General features: G+C 41.0%; 1 protein-coding gene across 3 annotated transcripts in view; it reads right to left on the bottom strand.

Annotated features, from left to right (window-relative positions):
- The window catches only part of RARB (retinoic acid receptor beta), a 678155-nt gene that overhangs the window by 55273 nt on the left and 598912 nt on the right, over positions 1-23970 (bottom strand). For all 3 annotated transcript variants that reach the window (XM_030550971.1, XM_030550972.1, XM_030550974.1), the window contains one exon: positions 21531-21672. In XM_030550971.1, the coding sequence (XP_030406831.1) occupies positions 21531-21672 (142 nt within the window). The remainder of the gene's footprint in view (positions 1-21530; positions 21673-23970) is intronic.

Genomic DNA, 23970 nt, shown 5'->3' with positions numbered 1-23970 from the left:
CTCTGCATATGTAAATGTAATAATAATTCCCCAAGCTCTAGGCAAAATTCCACCTCTTTCTGGAAAGTCACATCTTTGCCTTACATAGTGAGAATGGGATTGTAAATATGGGGCTGGAATCTTCCGAAATGTCTGCAGAAAACTGAACTTATAAAATATTTTTCCCTTTTGGATTATGAAATGAGTCCCTAACCCCACACCAAATAGACTAGTTGGACATATTTTACTTTTCATAAATAGTGCCAATGCAAATTCTTTAAAATGAGTTCCCTTCACTAAAAAGATCTGTGACTCAGTTTTGATTGAATAGGAATAACTGGAGTGGATTACTGAATTATAAGGCTAGCTAGTAATTATAAAATTGGTTTAAAAGATCTCATTCTGATAGGTAAGGTCAAATAACTCCAAATGCTGATTTGACCTGTTGTTCTGCCCTATTTTTTATACTGTTTTCTAATATTATGCAGTTGTACCAGCAACTAACGTTTTTACATGAAGTACTTTCACAATAAGAAAGAACAGCCTGATTTACTGATCAAACAAGGAACAAAGCAGACAGACACTTGTTTCCAGGAAACATCAGCCTAAAAAAAGAAGCCTCTTTATTGTTGATTTGAAATCAAAGCGATTACTGGAAGTTCCAGAAATTTCCACTGCAAGACTTATTGCACACAAGGGAGTTCATTTCGATAAGGCAAAGAGGCAGCAGTTCATCACAGAGTTAACTCAATAAAATAATACTTTCTACTTGGATAAACTGACCCAGTTTCCCCAGATTCCTGTGTGGAAACAAAGGATGCAACTTGGACATCAGATGACGTCTGAAATGTGGTCAAAAGGCTGGGTGTTCTGCCTGTCTCTTTCACCTCTGGGCCACTGCCTGAATTCAACATGTGGTCCTTAATTAAATGAGGTTGGTGGTCCATGATAAGTCACCAGCTGATAGAAATTTAAATCACAAACAATCACACAGAGAATGGCATAATTTGGCAGAACAAGCAGTTTCTCATCCCAGAGAGAGGAATAAGGACCTGATCCTGCTTGCACTGAGGTCAGTAGCAAAACACTCATTGCCTTCAACAATGTAGGATTGGGCCCTGAGCCCAAGTGGGAACTGACTCTCTTTCCCCTTCAGTCAGAGTGGCCCCCCCGTAAGGTTGCGTCACCTGGCAGATGAACAACTACAACATGATGCACTTATATAACACATTCTATAAGAGGATCTCAAAACCTTTTACACGTAATTAATTCTCAATTCCACCCCAGATAGGTAAACTGAGACATGGGGAGACTAAGTTACTAAGTACACATTCAGTCAAGAGCTGGGACTTTAACCCAGGAGTCCTCATCCTAACCACTAAGCAACCTTTTTATATACTGGACTTAACAGTTCAGTATAGCTCATGATTTCTTTCAATTATATTATTTTACTTCACACTGTTTCTTGGGTCTAAAACATTTTGAAGCATTATTTCAGACTTTGTAAAGCCCATAAAACAGTTTTTTCTTAATACAAAACCACCCATGTTTACAATCTAGTTTAACATTGCAGGTCTTATGGGAGTCAATGCACTAGTGGACAGGGCACTGGACCAGGAGATCTGGTTTCTATCCTATTGTCGGTCTTATCTGCTTAGGCTGCAAGCTCTTCAGGGCAGGGTCTGTCTCACCCTGGGTGTTTGTATAATGCCCAGGGCAATGGGGCTTTGATCTCAGTTGGGCCAACGGGATACATTATTCCTAAACCACAGGGTGTTCAAAAAGTCAACACAAAATACTGAAGCAACACTTTTTGGTGTGCGGACAGTGCCCTGCACAATGGAATCCCAAGTCCTAACAGAGGCCTCTAGGTGTTACACAATTCAAATTAATAGTCTATGAAAGATCTTCAAACAGGATTTATTTTCCTGGGACAAGAGGAAGTATAACTAATGGGCTGAAACAGCTGAGCTTGCCTAATTGTCACTGGGCATTCAATGTTCTACTTTGTTTCCCACTTGTATCAAGTCTGTGAGTCTCACTCACTACTTGCCCCTAATTACTGAATATCTTTTGAAGTTCTTCAGAAGTCCACTGAGGAAAAAGCTATTGAAAGACTGCAAGCTTCTCTAAAGTACCCTGTCAAGTCTGAATCCTGCACTTTTAGCCTCAACACTTCCCACCCAAAGATAACTTCACAAGAAGCCAAAATTCTTCCCTGCATGCAGTGACAGAGTTCCACAATTTGTGAAATAATTTAATCTCAGGGCCCGAATCCCAGTGAAACATTGCTCTCCCTGGAACAAGCTTATTTAGGCATTACATCTTGTCCAACTACATTGTCCATTTGGACCATTTTTATTATTATTGCTGGGAGAAGCGACGGACAAACCTTTGTATAAGTAATTAGCAAATCTGAGTGCCAAATACAGATTCCACTTAAGTCACTGTGAAAGCTCTCTTGCCTTGGCACCAAATTTTGGGCCCACTGAAATGTTAATTTCACATCTGGTTACTAAAGGTCTCTCAAAAGCTGCTACAATTTTAACATTTTACACAATTCGGACACAGATTACTTGACTATATTTCCTTTAGGTTGAACTTTGCCAGAAACTCCCAATCACACCAGTAGGCTTACACAGCAGTTTCTTAGTATAAGACTATAGACACTAGTTAGTAAGGCCAAGTGACTTCACAAACAGACACACTCACCTGAGGGGAAAAAGGGACCACAACTGTATTTCTTGAACTAAAAACATGAAGTACTCCTTGTGCACTTATATTTAAGGAGAAATACAAATATAATTGCATGATTGTGTATGTTTATGGCTTGCCAAATGTAAGCACTACTGAATGTTTATTGAAAACATATTTCAAATCAGAAGCCACAACAAACATCTTAGATAGTCACATTACTACACTAATTAATACCAAGTGGTAATTATGGAACATGTACATATAAATTATATCCAAGTCCTGGCAACAGTGTTTCCTATCTTATTTTCAGTACACTGCCAAAACTGTAAGTCTTCTGAGAAACTCATTTGAAATACAATAAATGAAATTGAAAGTTTATGCAAGGCTGACGTTGGTCTTAATCATTTAATTAATTAACAGAAAATACCACAAAAATGTACTTCCTTCTAAACAACTCAAATCCCACCCAAATCTTGACTTTAAAATTTAATACTAACAGACAAGAAAATGCAGCTTTTTAATTCTCTCTGCCACTGGAACTTGTTTGTCCAAATGTAACTCAAGACAGGTTTCTGCTTTTTCTGTGAGACAAAGAAGCGGTGAATACTTCATCCCAGAGAATTTAAGGAATAAAGGTATTTCATCTTTTCCTCTTCACTTCCCAAATTTTTACATTTGTAGAGGGTAGGGTGAGCGAGGGTGCACGCTGTGCTACCATTTGCCATCTCTCTTTTTCCTTTATTTGTTATTTCTCTTCACATTTCCTTTCTTTTCAGTTTAACACTAGAGCTGTCAAGTGATTAGAAAAATTACTGATTAATCATATGATTAATCACGCTGTTAAACAATATCAGAATAGCATTTAAATATTGTTATATATTTTCTACATTTTCAAATATATTGATTTCAATTACTATACAGCACACAAAATGGACAGTGTTCACTTTTTATTTATTTTCTATTATAAATATTTGCACTGTAAAAAACAAAAGAAATAGTATTTTTCAATTCACCTAATATAAGTACTGTAGTGCAATCCCTTTATTATGAAAGTTGAACTTACAAATGTAGAATTACGTACCAAAAAAACTGCATTCAAAAATACAACAATATAAAACTTTATAGCCTACAAGTCCACTCAGTCCTACTTCTTTGTCAGCCAATCTCTAAGACAAACACATTTCTTTACATTTGCAGGAGATAATGCTGCCTGTTTCTTGTTTATAGTATCATCTGAAAGTGAGAACAGGCGTTCACATGCCATTTTTATAGCCGGCATCGCAAGTTATTTACATGCCGGATACTCTAAAGATTCATATGTCTCTTCATGCTTCAACCACCATTCCAGAGGACATGCATCCAGGCTGATGACAGGCTCTGCTTGATGACGATCCAAAGTAGTATGGACTGACATATTCATTTTCATCATCTGAGTCAGATGCCACCAGCAGGTTGATTTTCTTTTTTGCTGGTTCAGGTTCTGTAGTTTCTGCAGTGTTGCTCTTTTAAGACTTCTGAAAGCATGCTCCACACCTCACCCCTCAGACTGTGGAAAGCACTTCACATTCTTAAACCTTGGGTTAAGTGCTGTAGCTATCTTTATAAATCTCACATTGGTACCTTCTCTGCAGTGAAAGTGTTCTTAAAATGAACAACATGTGCGGGTCATCATGTGTAACATGATATATATGCCAGAATGTGGGTAAAACAGAGCAGGAGATATACAATTCTCCCCCAAGCAGTTCAGTCATAAATTTAATTAATGTCTTATTTTTAATGAGCGTCATCAGCATGGAAGCATGTCCTCTGGAATGGTGGTCAAAGTATGTAGGGGCATACAAATATTTAGCATATCTAGCCTGTAAACACCTAGCAATGCCTGCTACAAAACTGCAATTTGAATGCCTGTTCTCATTTTCAGGTGACGTAAATAAGAAGTAGGCAGCATTATGTCCTGCAAATGTGAATAACTTGTCTGTCTGAACAAGAAGTAGGACTGAGTGGACTTGTAGACTCTAAAATTTTACACTGTTTTGTTACTGAGTGCACTTACGTAAAAAAAAAAATCAACATTTGTAAGTTGCACTTTCACGATAAAGAGCTCACACTACAGTACTTGTAGATGTTGAATTGAAAAATGCTATTTCTTTTATCATTTTTACAGTGCAAATATTTGTAATCAAAAGTAACAAAGTGAGAACTGTATACTTTGTATTCTGTGTTGTAATTTAAATCGATATATTTGGAAATAGAGAAACACATCCAGAAATATTTAATACACTTTAATTGTTATTCCACTGTTTAGCAGTGCAATTAAAACTATAATTAATTGGAATTAATTTTTTAATCACAATTAAATTTTTTAGTTAATTGTCAGAGTTAACTACAATTAATCGACAGCACCATTTGAAAACTTACTTGTGTCTGGCTGCTCTGCCTCAAAGACTGTGTTTGTCTGAGGAAAAATCCAAAACAGAAGACCAGTAATTTTTAGAGTAAGCTCCTCCCACAGCTGGGACTATAGTAACTCTAAAAGAGGACAGACAAGAGCTTTTTAAAAAACAAAACAAACAACCCTCCACACACACTGGCTCAGAGTAGTTTGCTAAGGTTAACTTGTGGAGGGAAAAGCTGGAGAGATTGAAGCTGCTCAAAACCATTTTTCTTTTGATACTGCTCCCGCCCCCATATAGTTGACTTTATTGTTTATTATTTGTGTTGACTTTTACTTGTACTCTGTATTCACCTTGAGTTTGTGCAAGCATTGCACAAGCATTGTGACAGTTCATGCTATCTCTAGTTGCACAACCAGGGGTGGCTCTAGCTTTTTTGCCGCCCCAAGCACGGCAGTCAAGCAGCCTTCGGTGGCTTGCCTGCGGGAGGTCCCCGGTCCCGCGGATTCGGCGGCTTGCCTGCAGGGAGGTCTGTCGGTCCTGCAGATTCAGCGTACCCGCCGCCGAATTGCTGCCATATCCACGGGACTGGCGGACCTCCCGCAGGTGCGCCGCCGAAGGCTGCCTGACTGCCGTCCTCGCAGGGACCGGCAGGGCGACCCCCCATGGCTTGCTGCCCCAGCAGGTTGCCTGGTGCCTGGAGCTGCCCTGTGCACTGGTGCCTGGAGCTGCCCTGTGCACAACATATTCTCCAGTGAGTCAAGTACAATAGAAAAGGAGCCCTATACACTGGTGAGATCACAAACCAGGAAGAACAAGCCTAGCACCAAATGGTCACATGCGCTATTAGACTCAATCTAACACTAAGGCAGAGAGATTTCTATACAACTAATATACAAGGTGAGAAGTGCTATGCTCTGTAAAAATATCTATGCAAACTGCGGAACCTTTAAAGACAAGCATCCAGCTCCATAAAAAGTGGAAAGGTGACACTGCTGAATCCAAGGATTTGTCCCTGCCCCCAGGGGCAGCGAGTTATATGGGCCCTTAGTGACCGAGCTCCAGCAAATTCAGGGCCCAGGGGACCCGGTTCTACCAATGTTTGGGGCCAGGTCTCTCCCACAGAGCATCCCCTGGCCCTGCCTGCCACCTCCACGCGTCCCTACCTACCCTGGGCAGCAGGTGGCTGACCCCTGCAGCTCCGTGCTGCGTTCCCTCGCTGGCCACTGCCGGCTACTAGGGAGTGGCAGTGGGGGCAGGCTGAGGCAGCTGCTGCACCTGTAGAGGGAGGAGGCGCATGGCAGTACCCCACCCCCAGCAGGCAACTCCGAATCAACTCGGGGGGGGAGGAGGCTTATCTTAGTTTGGACCTCCTTAGCAGCAGCCTGGGGGGGGGCTTGGGTGAGCATTGTGCCAGGGAGGCTGTGGGGGGCCCTCCCTTGGACCTCGCTGCTGCTGGCAAGGAGAGGGCCGGGGGGAGTCCTCCTCTCTGTCCCCCCGCCCCAGCCTAGCCTGCCAGCTGTATCTCAAACTCCTCATCCCCAGCCCAGCCTCATGTCCCGCATTCCCTCACATACCCCTCCCCTCTGTCCCAGCCCCCCAATCACGCTCCCACACCCCCTGCTGGACCCCAGCCCAGCCCAGAGCCAGCTCCTGCACCCAAGCTCCCACCCAGAGCCATAGGTAGGTGTGGGGGGTGGAGAGGAGGGAGGAGACTTGGACCCATTCTGGGCACCACCAAAAGTTATACAAACCTGTTGCCCCTACCTCCGCCCCATTGAATAATATATCATTTACATTGTCCCACACATATTTGAAGTGTGGTAAAAAAACTTTAATGAATAAACTGGTTTTAAAACAAAAGTTTTTGCACAGGACAGATGATAATAGAAGAATTTGTAGCAGGGTTTATTGGTACAAGGGATAAAGGCTTACTTACCTCCTGTGCCTCAATTCAAACTAAGCTGTGGAAGACAGTGGAGAATACACTAGTGACTCAGATTCTGAGAATAGTATGTCTAGATCTAGCAATGAACCAAAATCTCTCTCCGAACTGCAGCTCTGATCTGCTCTCCAAATCTGTCTGCTGCTGGCTAGTACATCTCTTTGCAAGAGATACAACAGTATGTTGCATATCTGATCCATGTGTAGAATGTACCATATGCTAGCTGCTTTGCTAGGTGTAGGATGGTACCGTAGGAATCACTGATAGTGAAAGACCACAGCCCCATTATAATGCTTTTTCTTTTCACTGCCCTCTGCTTATTCTGTCTCATTTCTAGTTTCTACTTCTATGTCCTAATTGTTTACTCCCCAGTTTTAATCTTCCCCCCCCTACCCTCAAGCTGAGCAAGCTTTTCTCGTGAGTTTTTCCCACAGTTTTAAATTGTGATTTCAACAAAATATTTAAAGGCACAAGCTCAAATATTTGTAATATTTTAATAAAAGAATCTCAAGTGTAAAAACGCATCTCAGTGGCTGCTAATAATTTTTAAAAGAGTTTGAAGGCCAAAAAACAAAAACAAAGATACAATGGGATAAAAATAATGCAAGTGTAACAGAATTTTTAATCTATCATTTTAAATGGTTCCTAAAGCTTTGCCTTAGAGGATTTACACTAAATCATTCACTAATCTTAAAGCTAATCGCCTTCTACCAGGAAAAGGAGGAAAAAGAAACTGTTGAAATAGGGGAGTGGGGTGAGATTCTCAAACAACCCAATTTCCTATGAAAAACGGAATATCCCAGTGAAGTTTGGCTTCCCCTGCAATCTTCAACTCCCCCAAAGAAGTGTAAAATAAAAAGCTCCTTTAAGTGAAATCTAATTTTCTGAGGGGTTTTAAATTAACATTTCATTTGCTTGCAGTGATAAAAAAAAGAAAAGAAAAGAAAAAGTAGGTCAGCGTGTTTCCCTATGCATGTCTTTCTGACTCCATTAAAAGTGTCTGTCAGATGACTAACCCTGTAATCCACAGTAAAAGCACGTTTGCATTCAGTTGCACTTTTTGCCAGGGGAAAGGCAGAATTCCATTTAGCTTTAACTCTGAAATTTAGGTATGTGCCTTGAAAACTGAAAGAAAGAATTTCCTCATACTTATTTAAACAAATCCATTTATATCTGCAATAAACAACATGTTATGTATTCAGGACACAGAGGCAGAACCCCACATATAATTAAATGCTTATCAGCCTTAGGCACTGCCTGTAGGACTTTAAGCTACACCTTTTTATAGTCAGTTTCAGAACCTTCTTTGTATGCGAGCAATAGACTTCTCATTACATCTTGACTTAAAAATTGATAGTTTTCATAAATATGCAAACATGCTAACAAGTATTCAATTAATTCCAGGTTTTAACAGGGTGAAAAAGAATCCATTGTCTTGTGATCTTATCACTCATGTTGTGTTAGCAGTAAAATGCTACCTATATTTCTATCACAAATACATTAAAGTATTTCTACTCCCTATGTGGCTATCTAATTTTTTTTTAAACTTAAATTATCCCTCAGGAAAGCTGAAGAAATGAAGGAGAATTGTTCCAATGAGCTTTAAGTCAGGCATGTAATACACTGAGTCAAAATACACCCAACTTGAGGTTATTTTTGTAGCACAACCATAAGACTGGCAGCCTGGCAGAAGGAGCTGCAATGCGGTGAGTGGCCACAGTTCATCATGGCCAAGGCTTTGGGAAACTCCCTATACAATAATTCATTGGATAAAAATCATGTGAGTTTAACAGAGAGAGGGCGCTGGAACAATTTTTATAGTGGGAGTGCTGAAAGCCATTGAACCAAACTGTAAACCCTGTAAATAATGTAATTCACTTGAAGCCAGAGGGTGCCTCTGAACCCCAGTTCCAGCACATATGGGGGATTCTGTGGCCTTTTCCACATAAATGTTGGAACCTTTCAATATACAGTCTCTGAAGAGGATGTTGACTTCCCAGCAGCTGCCTTTCCACTCCCTGCCTCTATAAGATTAGTGTATGAGGCACTGGGCTCAGCATGTGAGACAAAGGCCACCCTGTCTCTTTGCCTTTTGCAGAGGTCTCTCCCTAATCCACACAAAAGGTCCTCTCTAGTCATCAAAAGGATCTCAAGGTGTTTTTATATTGTATATGGACCTCTGTACAGACTCTGAATACCTGCAGCCAAGTGAACTTGTAGACACACCTAGTACTGAGGCTGTCCCCCTTACCACTTTATCACACATATCAAAAGCCACCTGTGCCTGATGCAGAGCCAGTTCTATGCTCTCATGTCTACATCCACACAAGCTTGCGCATCTTCTGGGAAGAGATTTAGCCAGGCAATGAGCCTTCTTCCATAACATAGCCTGCCTTCTGGTCTTTACCCTCTAAGGCAAGGGCTATGGAACGGTAAACCAGCTTAATAAGTGAATCCAGTGATAAAGTTCAGGGGTTCAGAACTAAGATTTGGCTCATCTTCCTACTAAACCATAACTTCTTAAATCTCTACGCTCAAAGCCAGTGGAATCTTCATGTAAGATATACATTGTCTTGATCACCCTAGGAAAAAGGAGAAAGTGTTGAAAGTCAGGGAGATTCCTCATAACAACTCATCAAGAAGAGGGTGCAAGTATAACGCTGACAGGCCCTGGTTGTTGGTAGGCAGGATCAAACCTGGGACCTCTAGAGCTTAGCGCATGAGCCTCTACCAGATGAGCTAAAAGCCAACTGGCTCTTAACTAAAGCTGTAGAACAGACTCATTTCATCTCTCTCTTTAAGCGGTCTCGGTGCCACTAGATGGGACAGAACACCACACCCAGAAGCTGTGTGGGTTACACGAGGACACAGCAATGCTATTTGAAAGGTGTTCTGATTTAGGGAGCTGTTTATCTTGGCTTTTGAGGATTCCTGAACAGGGGTGAAGTCAAATCTGAATGACCTAGCCAGATTCTTTAAAAGCAGAGAAAAAAAACAACAAAAAAACAGATCCTTAGAGCAGTGCCACTGTCTCACTGCTGTAGAGTGATATTTAGCCAATCACATTTTGCATCTTCCCGACATCATCAATATCTAAATAGCACACATCTTGTATTACTTCTCTCACTGGACTTTATCAGAGTGACCAACAAAGAGCAAAATATCAATACAGTTTGGAGAACTCAGCCTTGGGCAAATGAACGGTGAAGATTATTGAGACTTCTAAGGAATGATGAAGTACATCCAAGCACACCAGTGGGAAGTTGGGTGTGTGTTGATATAGGCTTCCTCAAAGCAGTGGGGCTTATCCTATGCGAACAAGCCCTTAAGTGCTCTGGGATAGCTGCAGGCCAGATTTACAGGAGACTTTTGGGAATGGCTCCTGGAACAACTTATGCATTCCCCATGAAACTGGCAGCTCTAGGTATTGTTTTCAGGCAGACCTGACAACCGTCCAATCAGCTCCAATGCAGAGGATGCAGCCAATGTATTCATCGCAGACTGATATTTCTGTAACATCTACTTTTCTTTCTCCTCCAGGTTCAGAGAGGACCACATCCTGACATAAATGTGTGTAAAGAAAAAAAAAAAACAGGAGCATAAAGAATGCAGATGCAGAAAATTGGCAGGAAAATCCAGTGAATTGGTACAGGAAAACACCATTACATGGCACTGTGGGGCCAAGAGAGAAGAGATGTGTCAATGTATCAAAGTTACCCCAAGCACCTGAGCAAACATCAAAGGCTTGAGAGAGGCCAAAGCACTGAGCTCAGCATCAAAGGAAGCATATGAGCACTGAAACAAGGCTGAGAAAGTCATGGGATTGGATGCTAACAGTCTCGAGGGAGCAAGGTCTGGAGCAATGCTAAAAAACAAAACAAATTCACACACATCAGAGCAAAAAGAGCCATGCCCTAAAGGAGCAACAGGGAAACCAGGCGAGCATTTCAAGGCCATGCTGAAGAAGCAGGGAAAGAGAGATCCCAGATTGAACTAAATTAATACATTTTAGTAGGGAACTGACTGATAATATAGATCCACCACAAGGATACTGACAGCACAAAATTGTGGGTTGACATAAAAGTGGATGGGCAGCCAAAGAAATCCAAGTCACCTCCTGTTGAGAATTCCTTCACTGAAAATATCTGAACCTCCAGAATCTTCCACTAAGGAATGTGGCTGGACAATAGGAGAAACCTTGTCCACCATTCAGAAGATCAAGACACTCGGAGCTATGGGAGTTCTGCCCTGTCTCACGTGGAACCTGTCTTACTCACAGATAGGGTGACCAGATGTCCCGATTTTATAGGGACAGTCCTGATTTTTGGGTCTTTTTCTTATATAGGATCCTATTACTCCCAACCCCCTGTCCCGATTTTTCACATTTGCTGTCTGGTCACCCTACTCACAGATGACGTACACCCAGGTGGCTTTCCTTTGTTGCTAGCTGCTGATGACCCTGACCCAGAGGCAACATCCAGTCTATTGCAAGGGCTGGAATTAGCTCAGCCTCTACTGACTCAGGCTTGGGATTCACCTGGAGAGACTTCCAATTGTGTCAATTCGTGTGATAGTTTTATAGAGGTTCAAACTTGAAGTGCAACTTCATTTTACATAGCGGACCACAAGGAGAGCATGAGCTTTGTCTTCAAAGCAAAAAACAAAACAAAACAAAATAGAAACAACAATAAACAAAACAATAAAAAAAAAACAACCAAAACCCCCCACTGTGTTGCATGCAGCTAAATACTTCCATTTTGTACCATAAATTACTGATTTTAAAAGAAATGGTTTAAAAGTGTAGTGAAAGAAAAAAGTATGGTTAGAATAATGTTATTAAGTGTAGGGGGAAAAATCCTATGTATGTGCCCCGATCAAACGTAATTCCCTTAAGAAAGGATGGTCTTTGGAGTTCAGCAAATTCAGTTCTATTCCTCACTCTGCCAAAGACTTGCTGTGTCACTTTGGATAAGTAACTTCCCTCTCTGTGCCTTAATTTTCCCTTCTGCAAAACCAGGAACAGAAATACCTCACAGCAGCATATTACAGCTTAATTCATTAATGTTTGCAAAGCACTTTGAGATAACTAGATAGAAGGCTCTACGGAAGTGCAAAGTTTCTATTAAAATCCCACCTGTAATGCAGGAAAAGAGCACAATTTTTTACAGGAACTCAGTGTTATTCAATGCAATTTACCCTCTACAAGGGCCAAAGGCAGACTTTATAATACAAAATATCCAAACACCACATACTCTGCCCTCGCTCCTCAAAGACCAGTGGGTATTTCAGAGGTAAACTGGATACCGCAGAGTGATGAAACTACAATTCTATGTGTGGTCATTCTGGGTGGCACAAATTTAATAAAAAAAATCTTATTAAACAAAATATGGGAAAGGTTCACATTTATTGTCAGCAAGGACTAGGATTTATGGATGCAAATGAATGCTGCAGACACAGTGTATATGATCAAATAAGTTTGGTCTCTGTGACAATGCAGAGAATGCAGCAGAGAGCACTGAAAGGATCACCAGAGTAGCTATGCTTTAGTGTAACTTCCAGGTGAGGACCTGTAATCCATCTTTATGTGAGCCTATCAGAAATGTTTCCTTTATGCTTAGTTCTCAAAGAAAGCAAGAGCTCATAGGAGGCAAACTGTTTTTCAAAATATTGTTATTATTAAAAGAGAGGGAGCCAAGGCCTAGCATTTCCCCTTGTATTTTAAAATAAATGGTTCTTACTGTTTCACTTGGATAAGAAATGATAGAGACTGGAAAAACTGAAACAGAAAATGAAAGGAAACTCAGTGTTAAAGGAGAAGAGAAAGAAAAGTCAGTTCTAGAACCAGGCTGACATCCCTTGCAGCATGTACTATGCTTCCCCCTGGGGTCTGGCCTGCATTACAGGAATCTCACTGTTCTCTCATTTCCCCCTGGGTTCTGAACCCGAGCTCTGCTCTCAATTTTTACAGTCTCTATCATTCCTTCTTGTCCCAGTGAAACAGTAAGAACTTGACTTTCCCTGTGTTTTGCGCAGCAGCATTAGAGGATTTACTTCACTTTCTTTTTTCCCATTGGTGCTTGAAGCAAACCACTGATTTTTATGTGCTCCTCCAGTAACACCTCTTCACTCTTCCCCTGACCTGCTTTCTACCCCGGACTTAAGCATACATCATAAGGGCAATGGCTACAGAAAGCTCAGCCTGGCTGCTGACAAAGAAACATGGGAATTGTGCCAAGTGATGTTGGGCCTTCAATTCCTAGTTCATACAACTACATTTTCTCTCTAAGCATTGCAACATGATCACATGATGGTTTAAAGTTACAAATCTTGAAAAGCAATGAATGAAGTAGAAGTATACAGCACAGTTTACTTTTTCTCTCCACATTTAAGAAAATAATGATCAGACTAATTATCAAACTGCCTTGACTTGAGCAAGATTCAAGAGTCACAGTGTGATTGAGTCAGAAATTAGAAGAGAATTTCCTTAGGTCACACAACAAAAGGTGCCAGTAAACGGTTCAGCTGGAGAGTTAATATAATAGATTAAAAAATGCTTTTTGCTATTTTCTTTAGCAGTTTATTAATTGCTTCCTGAAATACTTTCTGAAACACAACAAGCTGCAAATGAATTCATGGGCTATTAATTTGCTGTACATGGCACTGGAGAAAAAAGCACATTGGATGAGTTGATGCAATTACTGCTATTACATAACCATTGTCACAGAACATTGAATGTTATTATTCATAATGTACTCTATCTAAGTTGCTCCTTTAAACATTAAAACTGGCATTAAAAGCAGTGCAAAAATCAGAAGGAAAGGCTTAAAAAAACACAGATCTCAGAGAAAATAAAGGGATCTGCTTCTCTGAAGACATTAAAACACCTCAATAGCAAAGATGTTTGATTAACCACAGAAACAATGTGCAGCCAGCAGAACTCTGCTCTCTACAACCAAATTTTAATTGAATATAAAACATTCCATTATTCATTTTCAGTACCAAATCATAAAGAATACATCATCCGTAGTATGTGACTGTCCTTAACATTAGACTACTGTGTTTTTAAACACATGAAAACAAATATATACTGTGTACTCAAACAAACGAAGCACCCTTATGCCCGCTTTGCTCTCTCTCTTCCCAAAACAGCTCTATATTGGGGATACAAGAATGTTTGGGGCTTGACTTTCTGAGCCTATGCAATTTCACAGATTGAAGAACCTGATTTGTGTGGCTTGGTTTCAGAGTTTCCCTGTTTTTCCTTTTCTCAAATGCTTCCCTTCAGCGAAATTATCACAGTTAAGATTTTTCATCTTCAAAGCCCTTTACAAACATAAATTAATTCTCCCAAAACTGCAGAGAGTCAGGTTTATAAGTCACATTTTACACATGGGGAAACTGGTTGGCCAAAGAGGACAGAAGAAACAGACATTGTCAGCTGGGGTAGGAATTCAGGAGTTCTTGGCTCCCACTCCAGGGCTTAGATCACATCTCTTTCGATATCTGAATAGAGATCCCATTCTTGTTGCTTTGTTTAGTCTGCAGCCCCACCACTTTAGAAGTCAACTTGGTTCCGAAGCAGCTTTTGAGCATATGCTCAGAGAAGCATGTACCCCTAAATATTCCAAGGCACAGAATTCTAAAATAATGTGGGTAAAGAGACAGTGGGTGTATTTTTAAATGCAATAGATTTCCCACTTTATGGTAATGTTTCCAAACAAGCAAAGCAAATTGTAAGCAGAATCACAAATCTATATGTCGGGCAAGTCTGGAGTGGGGCCACGGAACCAACAACTACAATACTTGAATCCTGTGGTCTAAAGCCTTCACACAAAGAGGCCTGGGAAGGGCAGCAGCTGCCATGTATGAAAGGCAGCTCCCCACAAAATGGGCATGGAAGGAGTTCAGGATACTCTGGATTTGTACTGAGAGGGATACATTTCACCCTATTAAGGTGGTTTCTCCAGTATACTGCTTGAACAAGCCCATTGTTGAAGCAATTCTACTCCGTTTCCTGCTTATTCTATAACTGTACAAGGCCTCACTGCACACCTGTGTTAGTTCTACCAGCCCATGAACACAGACAGGAGCGTGCCTTGTTCCCAACAACTGAGGGCAGAGTAGGATGATGCCTCACCATTAACACAAATGTAATAAAAAGGCAGAAAGTTTCCTGCCTTAGTTTCCTGAGGTTTCATCAGCTACTGAGATCCTGTCAACCACAGCATACCTCCTCATTCAGCAGCAGCTCACAGTCCTGTGTTAGGTAACACGATTACAGTCTCTAAGTGTTACATTTTAAAAAATTATTGAGATCTCTGTTTTTAAGACGACCTAAAAGGAATTTCTTGAATGATGCTCCCTGCTGGTGTTTGGGTCATAACCCTGCTTGCTCGCACATCACTAGGGCATAAGCCTCTGTGCATGCACCATGTGATCTTGCATAGCAGGCTCACACAACATAACCAACCCCTAATGTACTGCATACTAGGAAGGCTTGCTTGGTTCTATTGCGCAGCTTTTGGCACTTGAGACTCTGAATCCAAAGATCTGAGCTCATATCTTCCCAAGGCGGTCTGGTCCACAAGATAAAAGGTACTGGGCTGGGAGTCATGAGATCTGGGCTCTATTCTGAGTTCTGTTCTCTGATCTGCTGTATGACAATGAGCAAATAATTTAACTTTTCTGTGCCTCTGTTTCCCCTCCCACACTCTGTCTGTTTAGATTGTAAGTTCTTTGGGCCCAGGGCCATCTTTCACTATATATTTGCTAGCACAATGAAGCCCAATCTCACTTGGGCCTGATAGTCACTATCATAACTCAAATAAATAATCATGTAGCTGCACTAGGGGCGCGTCTGCCACTAACCTCTCTCAATGAATCAGACCACAAAGTAAATTGTAGTTGAAAGAGAATAAGCTAGTAAGGAAATATAAATTCACTGCACTTTGCCATTCACTGATTTTTATTTTCAAATATGCAAGAAACACACAAGCCTGTTGTCTTCCAAAATACTGTGCCTATATCTTTAAAATCCCATCAACAGCATTGACTGCAGTTCTTCAGATGTCTATGCATAACTCCCATTTAACTCACTGGAAGCTGAATGTGAGCGCAAGTATTTTTGCATGTTCTTTAAAAGAAAATACAGGGATTTCTCTTCTGTATTTCTGTAAGCGAGCTACAGAATACACATGCGCGCACACAGAATCTGCACAGTTGAAGTGTATTCATTCCTCCTTTGCCCTCAGGAATAGGCATTTGGGTTCCCATTTGCAGTTGTCCACCGTGATTAACTTTTCCATTTGGGACTGATTAAATATTGTAGGTTTGTTTTCCTACATGCCTCCTTAAGTACCTTTTACTGTCTTTTGTTCATGGCACAAATGCCATGGAGTAAAGTAGCTGCAGCCAGAAAGGAAATGAAATGGGGAAAAGGGTAGTTTAAAAAAATCAAATCCTAACAAACCTCTAGTAAATATGCCTTTGCTTACACAAACATCTCAAGAAATGCATTGAAAACTGCAGACATTTGGGTAAGAACAAATTAAAAAGAAGGCTTTAAGGACTTTCAGTTCTGAAATACTACTGCTTTCAAAGGGAAAATACCACATAGTTTGGTCTCATATATTAATATTGTGTGGAAGGCACTCTGCATTCTAACTGCTCTTATTTAAAAGAATTTCTTCATTCATTTGCAAAGAAATGTTAAAGAAATACAGCATGTTTATGTAGGACCTACAGTTTTTTGCGGCTTCTCTTGAAAATTAGCAGGAGTACAAGTTAATTGAAGATGATTGGCAAAGAACATTGTAATAATTGACTCTCCTCTTTTGTTTTTAGAATCATCCTACTGAGATTTCCAAACCCAACTCTGATGTGACTTTTCAGAACATAATATGCTGGTTATTTCACAACAGCTACAGAACCCGTGCAGGCCAGCATATATTGGGGGCCGATAAGTGACTTTCATCACCCCCTAAACCTATATCATGTTGATTTTTGCCAGCGAACAATATATTAAAAAACAAAAATAAATAACAGAACCACACACTGTACTATACAAATTAATGAACAAGCATTTCACTTAACCCCTCCCTCAGCATGGTCTGGAAGGTTCATACTCCAGCAGGGTCTGTAAGTGACATGATGCTATGTCAACTTGCCAATTACCTGTTACTCATTTGGAAAACCTGGAATGATCCTGCCCGGATGAGAACTGCTGGCAGCTCTGTACCGTTGCATTTACTCCCCGTGTGGTAGAAGAGCGAGTGAAAGTATGGCTCACATAGAAACCCTACTGCTTAGGGTTTGGGGACAAAAATCACAGCATAGAAGCCAGTTTTCCTTATAGATGCCCTCAGCATCGGAGATCCTCAAGTGGTTTGAAAGCCATCCCCTTTCCTCTGGCCACAACGCTCTACTCCCTAGCCCCTCAGGTTATTCTTTATTGGGATTGGCGAAGAGAAGCATTTAGCCTGCTGTATATCTCCACATACAAATAATAAGGAATGTCTGTCACAGAATTCATTGTGTATTGTGGTATCAGCAGGGCTTGGCTAGATGAAGAGTCAGTGCATGGCAAGCGGAAGTGTAAATCTACGGCACACTAGCATGCTGTGCACTAACAGTTTATCTAGATGAGCCCTAAGGGTATATCTACACTGCAGCTGGCAGCATGCTCCCAACCTGGGCAGACAGACTCACATTAGCTCTGCTCAAGCTAGCATGCTAAAAATAGCTGTATGCACATTTTAGCACAGGTGGTTGCTTGGGCGAGCTGTCCAAGCCCAGACCCATGGGGTCCAGTGGGCTTGGACTCAGGTGGCTAGCCTGAGCCACGTCCCATGCTGCACTGCTGCTTTTAGCATGCTAGCTTGAGCAGAAATAGTGAGCCTTCTAGCCCAGGCCACAGACTCATGCTAGTGGGACTCATGCTAGTGCTCTAAAAATACCTGTGTAGATGCTGTGATTCAAGTTCTCAAGCCCACCCCTGGCTCCCAGGTTTCAGAGCTTGAGCTCCAGCCTGTCTGCAATGTCTACATATTTATTTTTAGAGCACTAGCACAAGCCCTGCTAGCACCAGTCTTTGGGCCCGGACAGGGAGGCTTGTTCCCAGATGCAATGTAGTCATACCCAGATGCAATGTAGTCACACCCTTAGAGGTCTGAGTCAGGGACTGTCTGACACTATTAGGCACTTTACATACACTTATCAAAAGATGGCCCCTTGCAATGTAAGCGGGGAAAATAAAGAGTTCATCGTCCATACTGGACTATACAACCCCTCCCACCACTTAAAATAAGCACATGTGTTTACACACACACACACACACACACACACACACACACACACACACACACACACACACAAAACACCACATTTTATGAAGAGGTTTCTCTTGAATAGGATCGGCAACCTTTGGCACACGGTCCGTCAGGGAAATTCGCTGGTGGACCAGGCCCGTTTGTTTACCTGCAGCATCCGCAGGTTCAGCTGATCGCGGCTCCCACTTGCCGATCCCTGTTATAGAGTTATAAATTTAGGAAGATAATGGTGTATATTAGAAATGTTCAGTCACTCACCTCCTTTAACTATACTGACTCTTGCAGTGCTATGTTATTTAATATGGGTATCAGAAAAATTTCATTACATGCAAGGCAGAGGGTTTATCAGATTCCTTATACTGGACCCTGGCCAATAGGAGACTCTAGGATCTTTTCAGCTCTCTCATACACAGTTTATCACTCTGTACTCTTTTTGGGAAGTTTCATGTAATTTAAGAATGACAGTTGCTTGAATTAATTCTCTAGCTTAAGTAAGGCCTTGTCTACACTACCCGCTGGATTGGTGGGCAGCGATCAATCCAGCAGGGGTCGATTTATTGCATCTAGTACAGACGCGAAAAATCGACCGCTGAGCACTATCCCGTTGACTCTGGTACTGCACCAGACGAAAAGCGCAAGCAGAGTCGACGGAAGAGCATCAGCTGTTGACTTACCGTAGTGAAGACACCATGGTAAGTAGATCTAAGTTTGTCGACATCAGCTACGCTATTCACATAGCCGAAATTGCATATCTTAGATTGACCCCACACGGTAGTGTAGACAAGCCCTTAGAGTTTGATTATCATTCTCTCTTCGGTGTTATGATTCTTTCATCAAGTTTAAATGTCTCTAGGGGGATCTAAGAATGGAAACTTCATTTCTATATTTTCCTCTCCCAGGATTTCTGTAATAGTCATGACCACTTGCTGGACTGAAGCTACTAGAGTCAATGGGAGATCTGACTGAGAAAGGACAACAGGACTAGTCCATTATCTGGTGTGCGTGTACATACATAGTCATCCTTATCACTGATACGCACTATGATGCAGTTAATGTATGTAAAATTTATTTTACAAACACTTTTTACTACATTGCTGTCATTTATCAATTTATTTTTCACACACAGATTGGTTTGCACACTAGCCCTTCAATAAGTATGAGGCACCTGGAAAGTTTCAGCTTCTAAACTTCAGACATTGTTGAGTGGTCCATGTTCAAAAAATAAAATAAAAATAATCTTAATTTAAAAAAAAAAAGGGGGGGAAGTATTTTTGCCACCATTACATGACACAAAAAAGTGAACTTTTTTTAAATCACCCCTAGAGATTGCAAAACAAGTATGAAAACTTTCACTATAAAACATAAAGGGACACCCTCTGCTTGAAAGAAAAATAAGTCAAATCACATTTCCATCTGAACATTTTGCACCAACAAATGTCACAAGTAACCCCAAAGATTACTAGAACACAGAGATATGCAAATACTTCTTTTTTGTCTTTTGTCTGCTTACTTTGCTCATTGGCAGCACTTTGTGTTCCAGTCAGATTCATGACGGGGGGGGGGGGGTAGGGGGGGTGGGGAGGAGTACTGTCTAATTGTAGCAACAGAGCTGAAACTAAGGTGACCACCTTTGTTGGATGGAAATAAGGAGGGAAAAACCCATGAAAAGTAAGGGACAACACTTTATTTTAAGGGACATTTTTAGGGAAACACCATTTCTCTTAGCATAGCATATATTTTTCTCTCAAGTGTACATTTGTACTGCTTCAAATATACAATGCAATCATCATAAACTTCAATGTAACATTTAAAGTTGTCAATCGCCATCCCTTAAAATAAGGGATGGGTGGTCACCTTGCTAAAAGTCACACAGAAAAAGACCCGGTAGCAAAGCAGCAGGCTGTTCAGGAAGAAGAAGGGGGGCAGAGATGAAAGGCTTTCAACATATTTATGTAATGTGGCTCTTACACCTATCTAAAAACATTTCTAAACTATAAAACAGGGAGAAGAAAAATCCTTATTGTGACAGATAATTACAATCCCCTGCAATATCTTTGGCGAACACACTGTATTAAGTTTACGGATCACTGTGGGCCAGGGACTGTATGCAACTCCTGTGGGGAGGGGAAGGCTACCACAATGCCTCCAGGAACCAAAACCAGTGTGTGCGTGCATGGGAGGGGAGAGAGTGATTAAGGTGAATCGCTTAGACTGTAGGCCCCCTCCAGAGATGCATCCCTCCATATGGGAAAGGAAGCTTACATACACTAGTTCAAACTAGGTTTTCAGAGACCAATGTACACAGAAAGGACTTTTGGGATACATTTGCACTGACACAAGACCTTCTTTCTGATCCAGCAAATGGACAGGACCTTGGATCCTAGGGGGAGCTCAACCCTTGCAAAAGGGTTGGAAAGACTGACACCTACCAGTGCCCTTGTTGGAGTTGGGGGTGACCTCTGATAAGCATCTGTGTAGTAGGTTCTTTTTATTAGCTGTATGTGTTTTTTCTGTGATGCTTTTACCATGAGAATAAAGGGGTTTACTTAGAAAGACAGGTGTGGTGACTTATAACTGCTGTCAAGCCCCCAGAATGGAAGCAAAGCCCAGGTGCTGGCTGTTAGGCAGACTGGCTTGCTAGGGTTATCACAGAGTAAGGCAGACAGTTGTGCAGCCTTAAAAGCCCTGGTCAGAAGAGAGTGGGACAAGGGTCCCTGCCCAGAGACAGCTGGAGACTAGGAACTCCTGGAGTGGACCACAGAGGGGAGAAAACAGGTGCACCACCTTGAAACTGACATACGTGATAATTTTTGTATTTATTTATTTTTAAAACAGGGAATCTGTTAAAGGATTTTGTTTTAAGTTTAGGACATACTATTGAACTAATTACAAAAAATAAAAGTTGAAAGTGTCCCTGTAATGTTTTCACATCCACATTTGCGTGCCCATATTGCGCATCTGATATATTACATAAAAAACCTACATTAAAATAACCTTATTTAGGTTGCAAGGTCAAGCACTTGGAAGTTAGGAAATGCCAGATTTAAGGTTGCCTGTGAAACTTAAATTCTGTCACCTTTGTGCATATGCATTATGATACAGTTCTTTAATTACATTACTATTTCCCACATGATCTCCATATGTATGGGGTAACACAAATGAGAAGAACTGTTTTTAGAAACCACTTACATTCTTTGGACATTCCCACTTCAAAGCACTTCTGTAGTCTGCAGTACTGGCAGCGATTTCTAGTGACTTTATTAATAATGCAGTTTTTATCTCTGTGACACGTGTAAACCATGTTCTTCTGAATACTTCTGCGGAAAAAACCCTGCAATTAAGCAGAAAAAAAATAATGAAATAAAATCCCTGGGCTTCACACATAAATCATAGCCAGTCTCCTACTAAGTTAATAACATGAGTGCAACATTATGATAACCTTACTGCCCTTATAAATATTAAAAGTTGAATATTCTTTTCTTGCAACATAAAGAGCACCTTTCAATCAAAAATAAAGGAAACTATTTTACTGTCAGGGTAAAGAAGATTGAGGTAAGTAGAACCATTCAGAAAATGAGGCTCTAGGTTTATGTTGTGACATCCAAGCTAAAATAAAACAGGTTAGCTTGGGTTTATGTATTTAGTTATAAACCCCGTTCCCTCCTGACTGATTCACTTTAAAATCAAACTCCCTAGCCAGTATGGCATGCTTTCTTCCAGCCTCAGTTACCCCTTCTCCATTTGTTTTTGGAAGGATTTCTATTTTTATTTTGCAGCTAGAGATGAAATAATTGTAAAGCGGGCCAAATACTGAGAGCACTCAGAACCCTCACTGAAATTAACCAGATTTCCACACATGGAAGATTTCCAGCATCAGGCTGAATATTAATTTGTGAACCTGGACACCTTCCCAAAAATATAAGTGCACTATCTATATCGAAAGAAAGAGTTAGTTCACAGAGAATGGGAGAAATGAGAGTTAGAGAGTTAATGGAAATTGTGTGTGCACTAGGTGAGAAAATATTGGCCAACCTTAAAAACAACAAGACACAATGCCCTAAGAATTTTTACAGATCAGCTCACAGATATTCAGTAAAAGTATTTCTGTAACTGAGCTCTATTAGAAAGTTTCATATTGCTACTTAAATTTTCAACAGTGTTTCACCATCCAGCAGGATCAAATCTCAGTCAACACCACTCCACTGTGTAGGAACACTTGCCAATTCAATATTTGGAGAGGTCTGAGAGGTTTTTAAAATGTGTTCAGCAAACCACAGGTGTACACTCTATAGAGCAGCACAATGTTTGATCAAAAGGGATGTAATGATAGTTCTGCATCCATAATTCATTTGGCCCAAGATGCACTCGTTGCAGACCGTATGAAAGCGTTTCTTAATAGTGATTTATAGATATGTAAGTAGATAATTTTATAGTCTTTTAGCGTCTCAACAACTAGCCATGACTTCCAGATAGTATCACCAGGGAGGCGACAGCAGATGAAGGCTAATCATGATATGGGGGGAGGGATAGCGGTTTGAGCATTGGTCTGCTAAGCCCAGGGTTGTGAGTTCAATCCTTGAGGGGGGCTATTTAGGGAACTGGGGTAAAAACCTGTCTGGGGATTGGTCCTGCTTTGAGCAGAGGGTTGGACTAGATGACCTCTTGAGGTCCCTTCCAAACCAGATATTCTATGAATCCCTTGCACCCCTAGCTTTTTTGATGTCAATGCTATGAAAATCTCTCAATCAGTCAGAAGAATTGAAGAGTGTTTTCTTAATCAGGCCCCTTGTGCAATAGTTCATGGGCCCTTGTGGAGTCAAAGCCTCCTTGGGGCTAGTTCTTTTGACTGACTTTAGAAGACATACGGTCAAGTGGTAGAAAACTTTTGTTTCTTTAAGTTATCGAACATCACATTACAAAAGCCAAAGAAAAACTTTCCGAACTATTGAGAGCCCATTATGGTTGTACTTAGGTCAACACTGGGTGTTCATGCTACAAGTTACACCTATTGTTCTAAACCTTTCAAGAGACAACTAGTACAAACATGTCTGTCTGTTTTATTTACTTGCTAAGGGAAAACATGTGTCCCGTAGCTTAATGACTGAATAATAATGATATTTACAGTCTAACTCTATTCTTCAGATACTTAGACAGCCTTCCACATGGTAGTATCTGAACACCTTACAATTATTCATGCATTTGATCCTCATAATAGCCCACTGATAGAGAGAACTATCCTCAGTTTTGCCTCTGGCACTGGGTAGAATGAAGACCCAGATTTCCTTTTCAAGAGTGACTTAGGCACTTTGGAGCCCAAGTCAGTTAGGCATTGCAACACTGAGCAGAGCAACAGTCACTAGTCTGGGGAGATTAAAGTGATTTGCCCAAGTACACAGGGTATTTTACCAACTTCCAAATGCAAAAATGATGAACGCAGTGGACTACCACTACAAATCAGTTCACAGCTGGCATGTGTAGCACTGAGCTACCTGTCCTGTTTCCCCAAGATGTACATTTAATATTCAGCTTCTATTGTGCCACGTGACCTGTCCATAGCTCAGCGGCAGTCAACATGTCCCCCGACTCTAGGACATTATGAATGTAAATTGAATCGATGGTGAAATTTCAT

This window comes from Gopherus evgoodei, chromosome 2 (genome assembly GCF_007399415.2).
Source record: "Gopherus evgoodei ecotype Sinaloan lineage chromosome 2, rGopEvg1_v1.p, whole genome shotgun sequence".
NCBI classification, from domain to species: domain Eukaryota; kingdom Metazoa; phylum Chordata; order Testudines; family Testudinidae; genus Gopherus; species Gopherus evgoodei.
The sequence above is the reverse complement of the archived record's forward strand: the minus strand, read 5'-3'. Positions and strand labels throughout refer to the sequence as shown.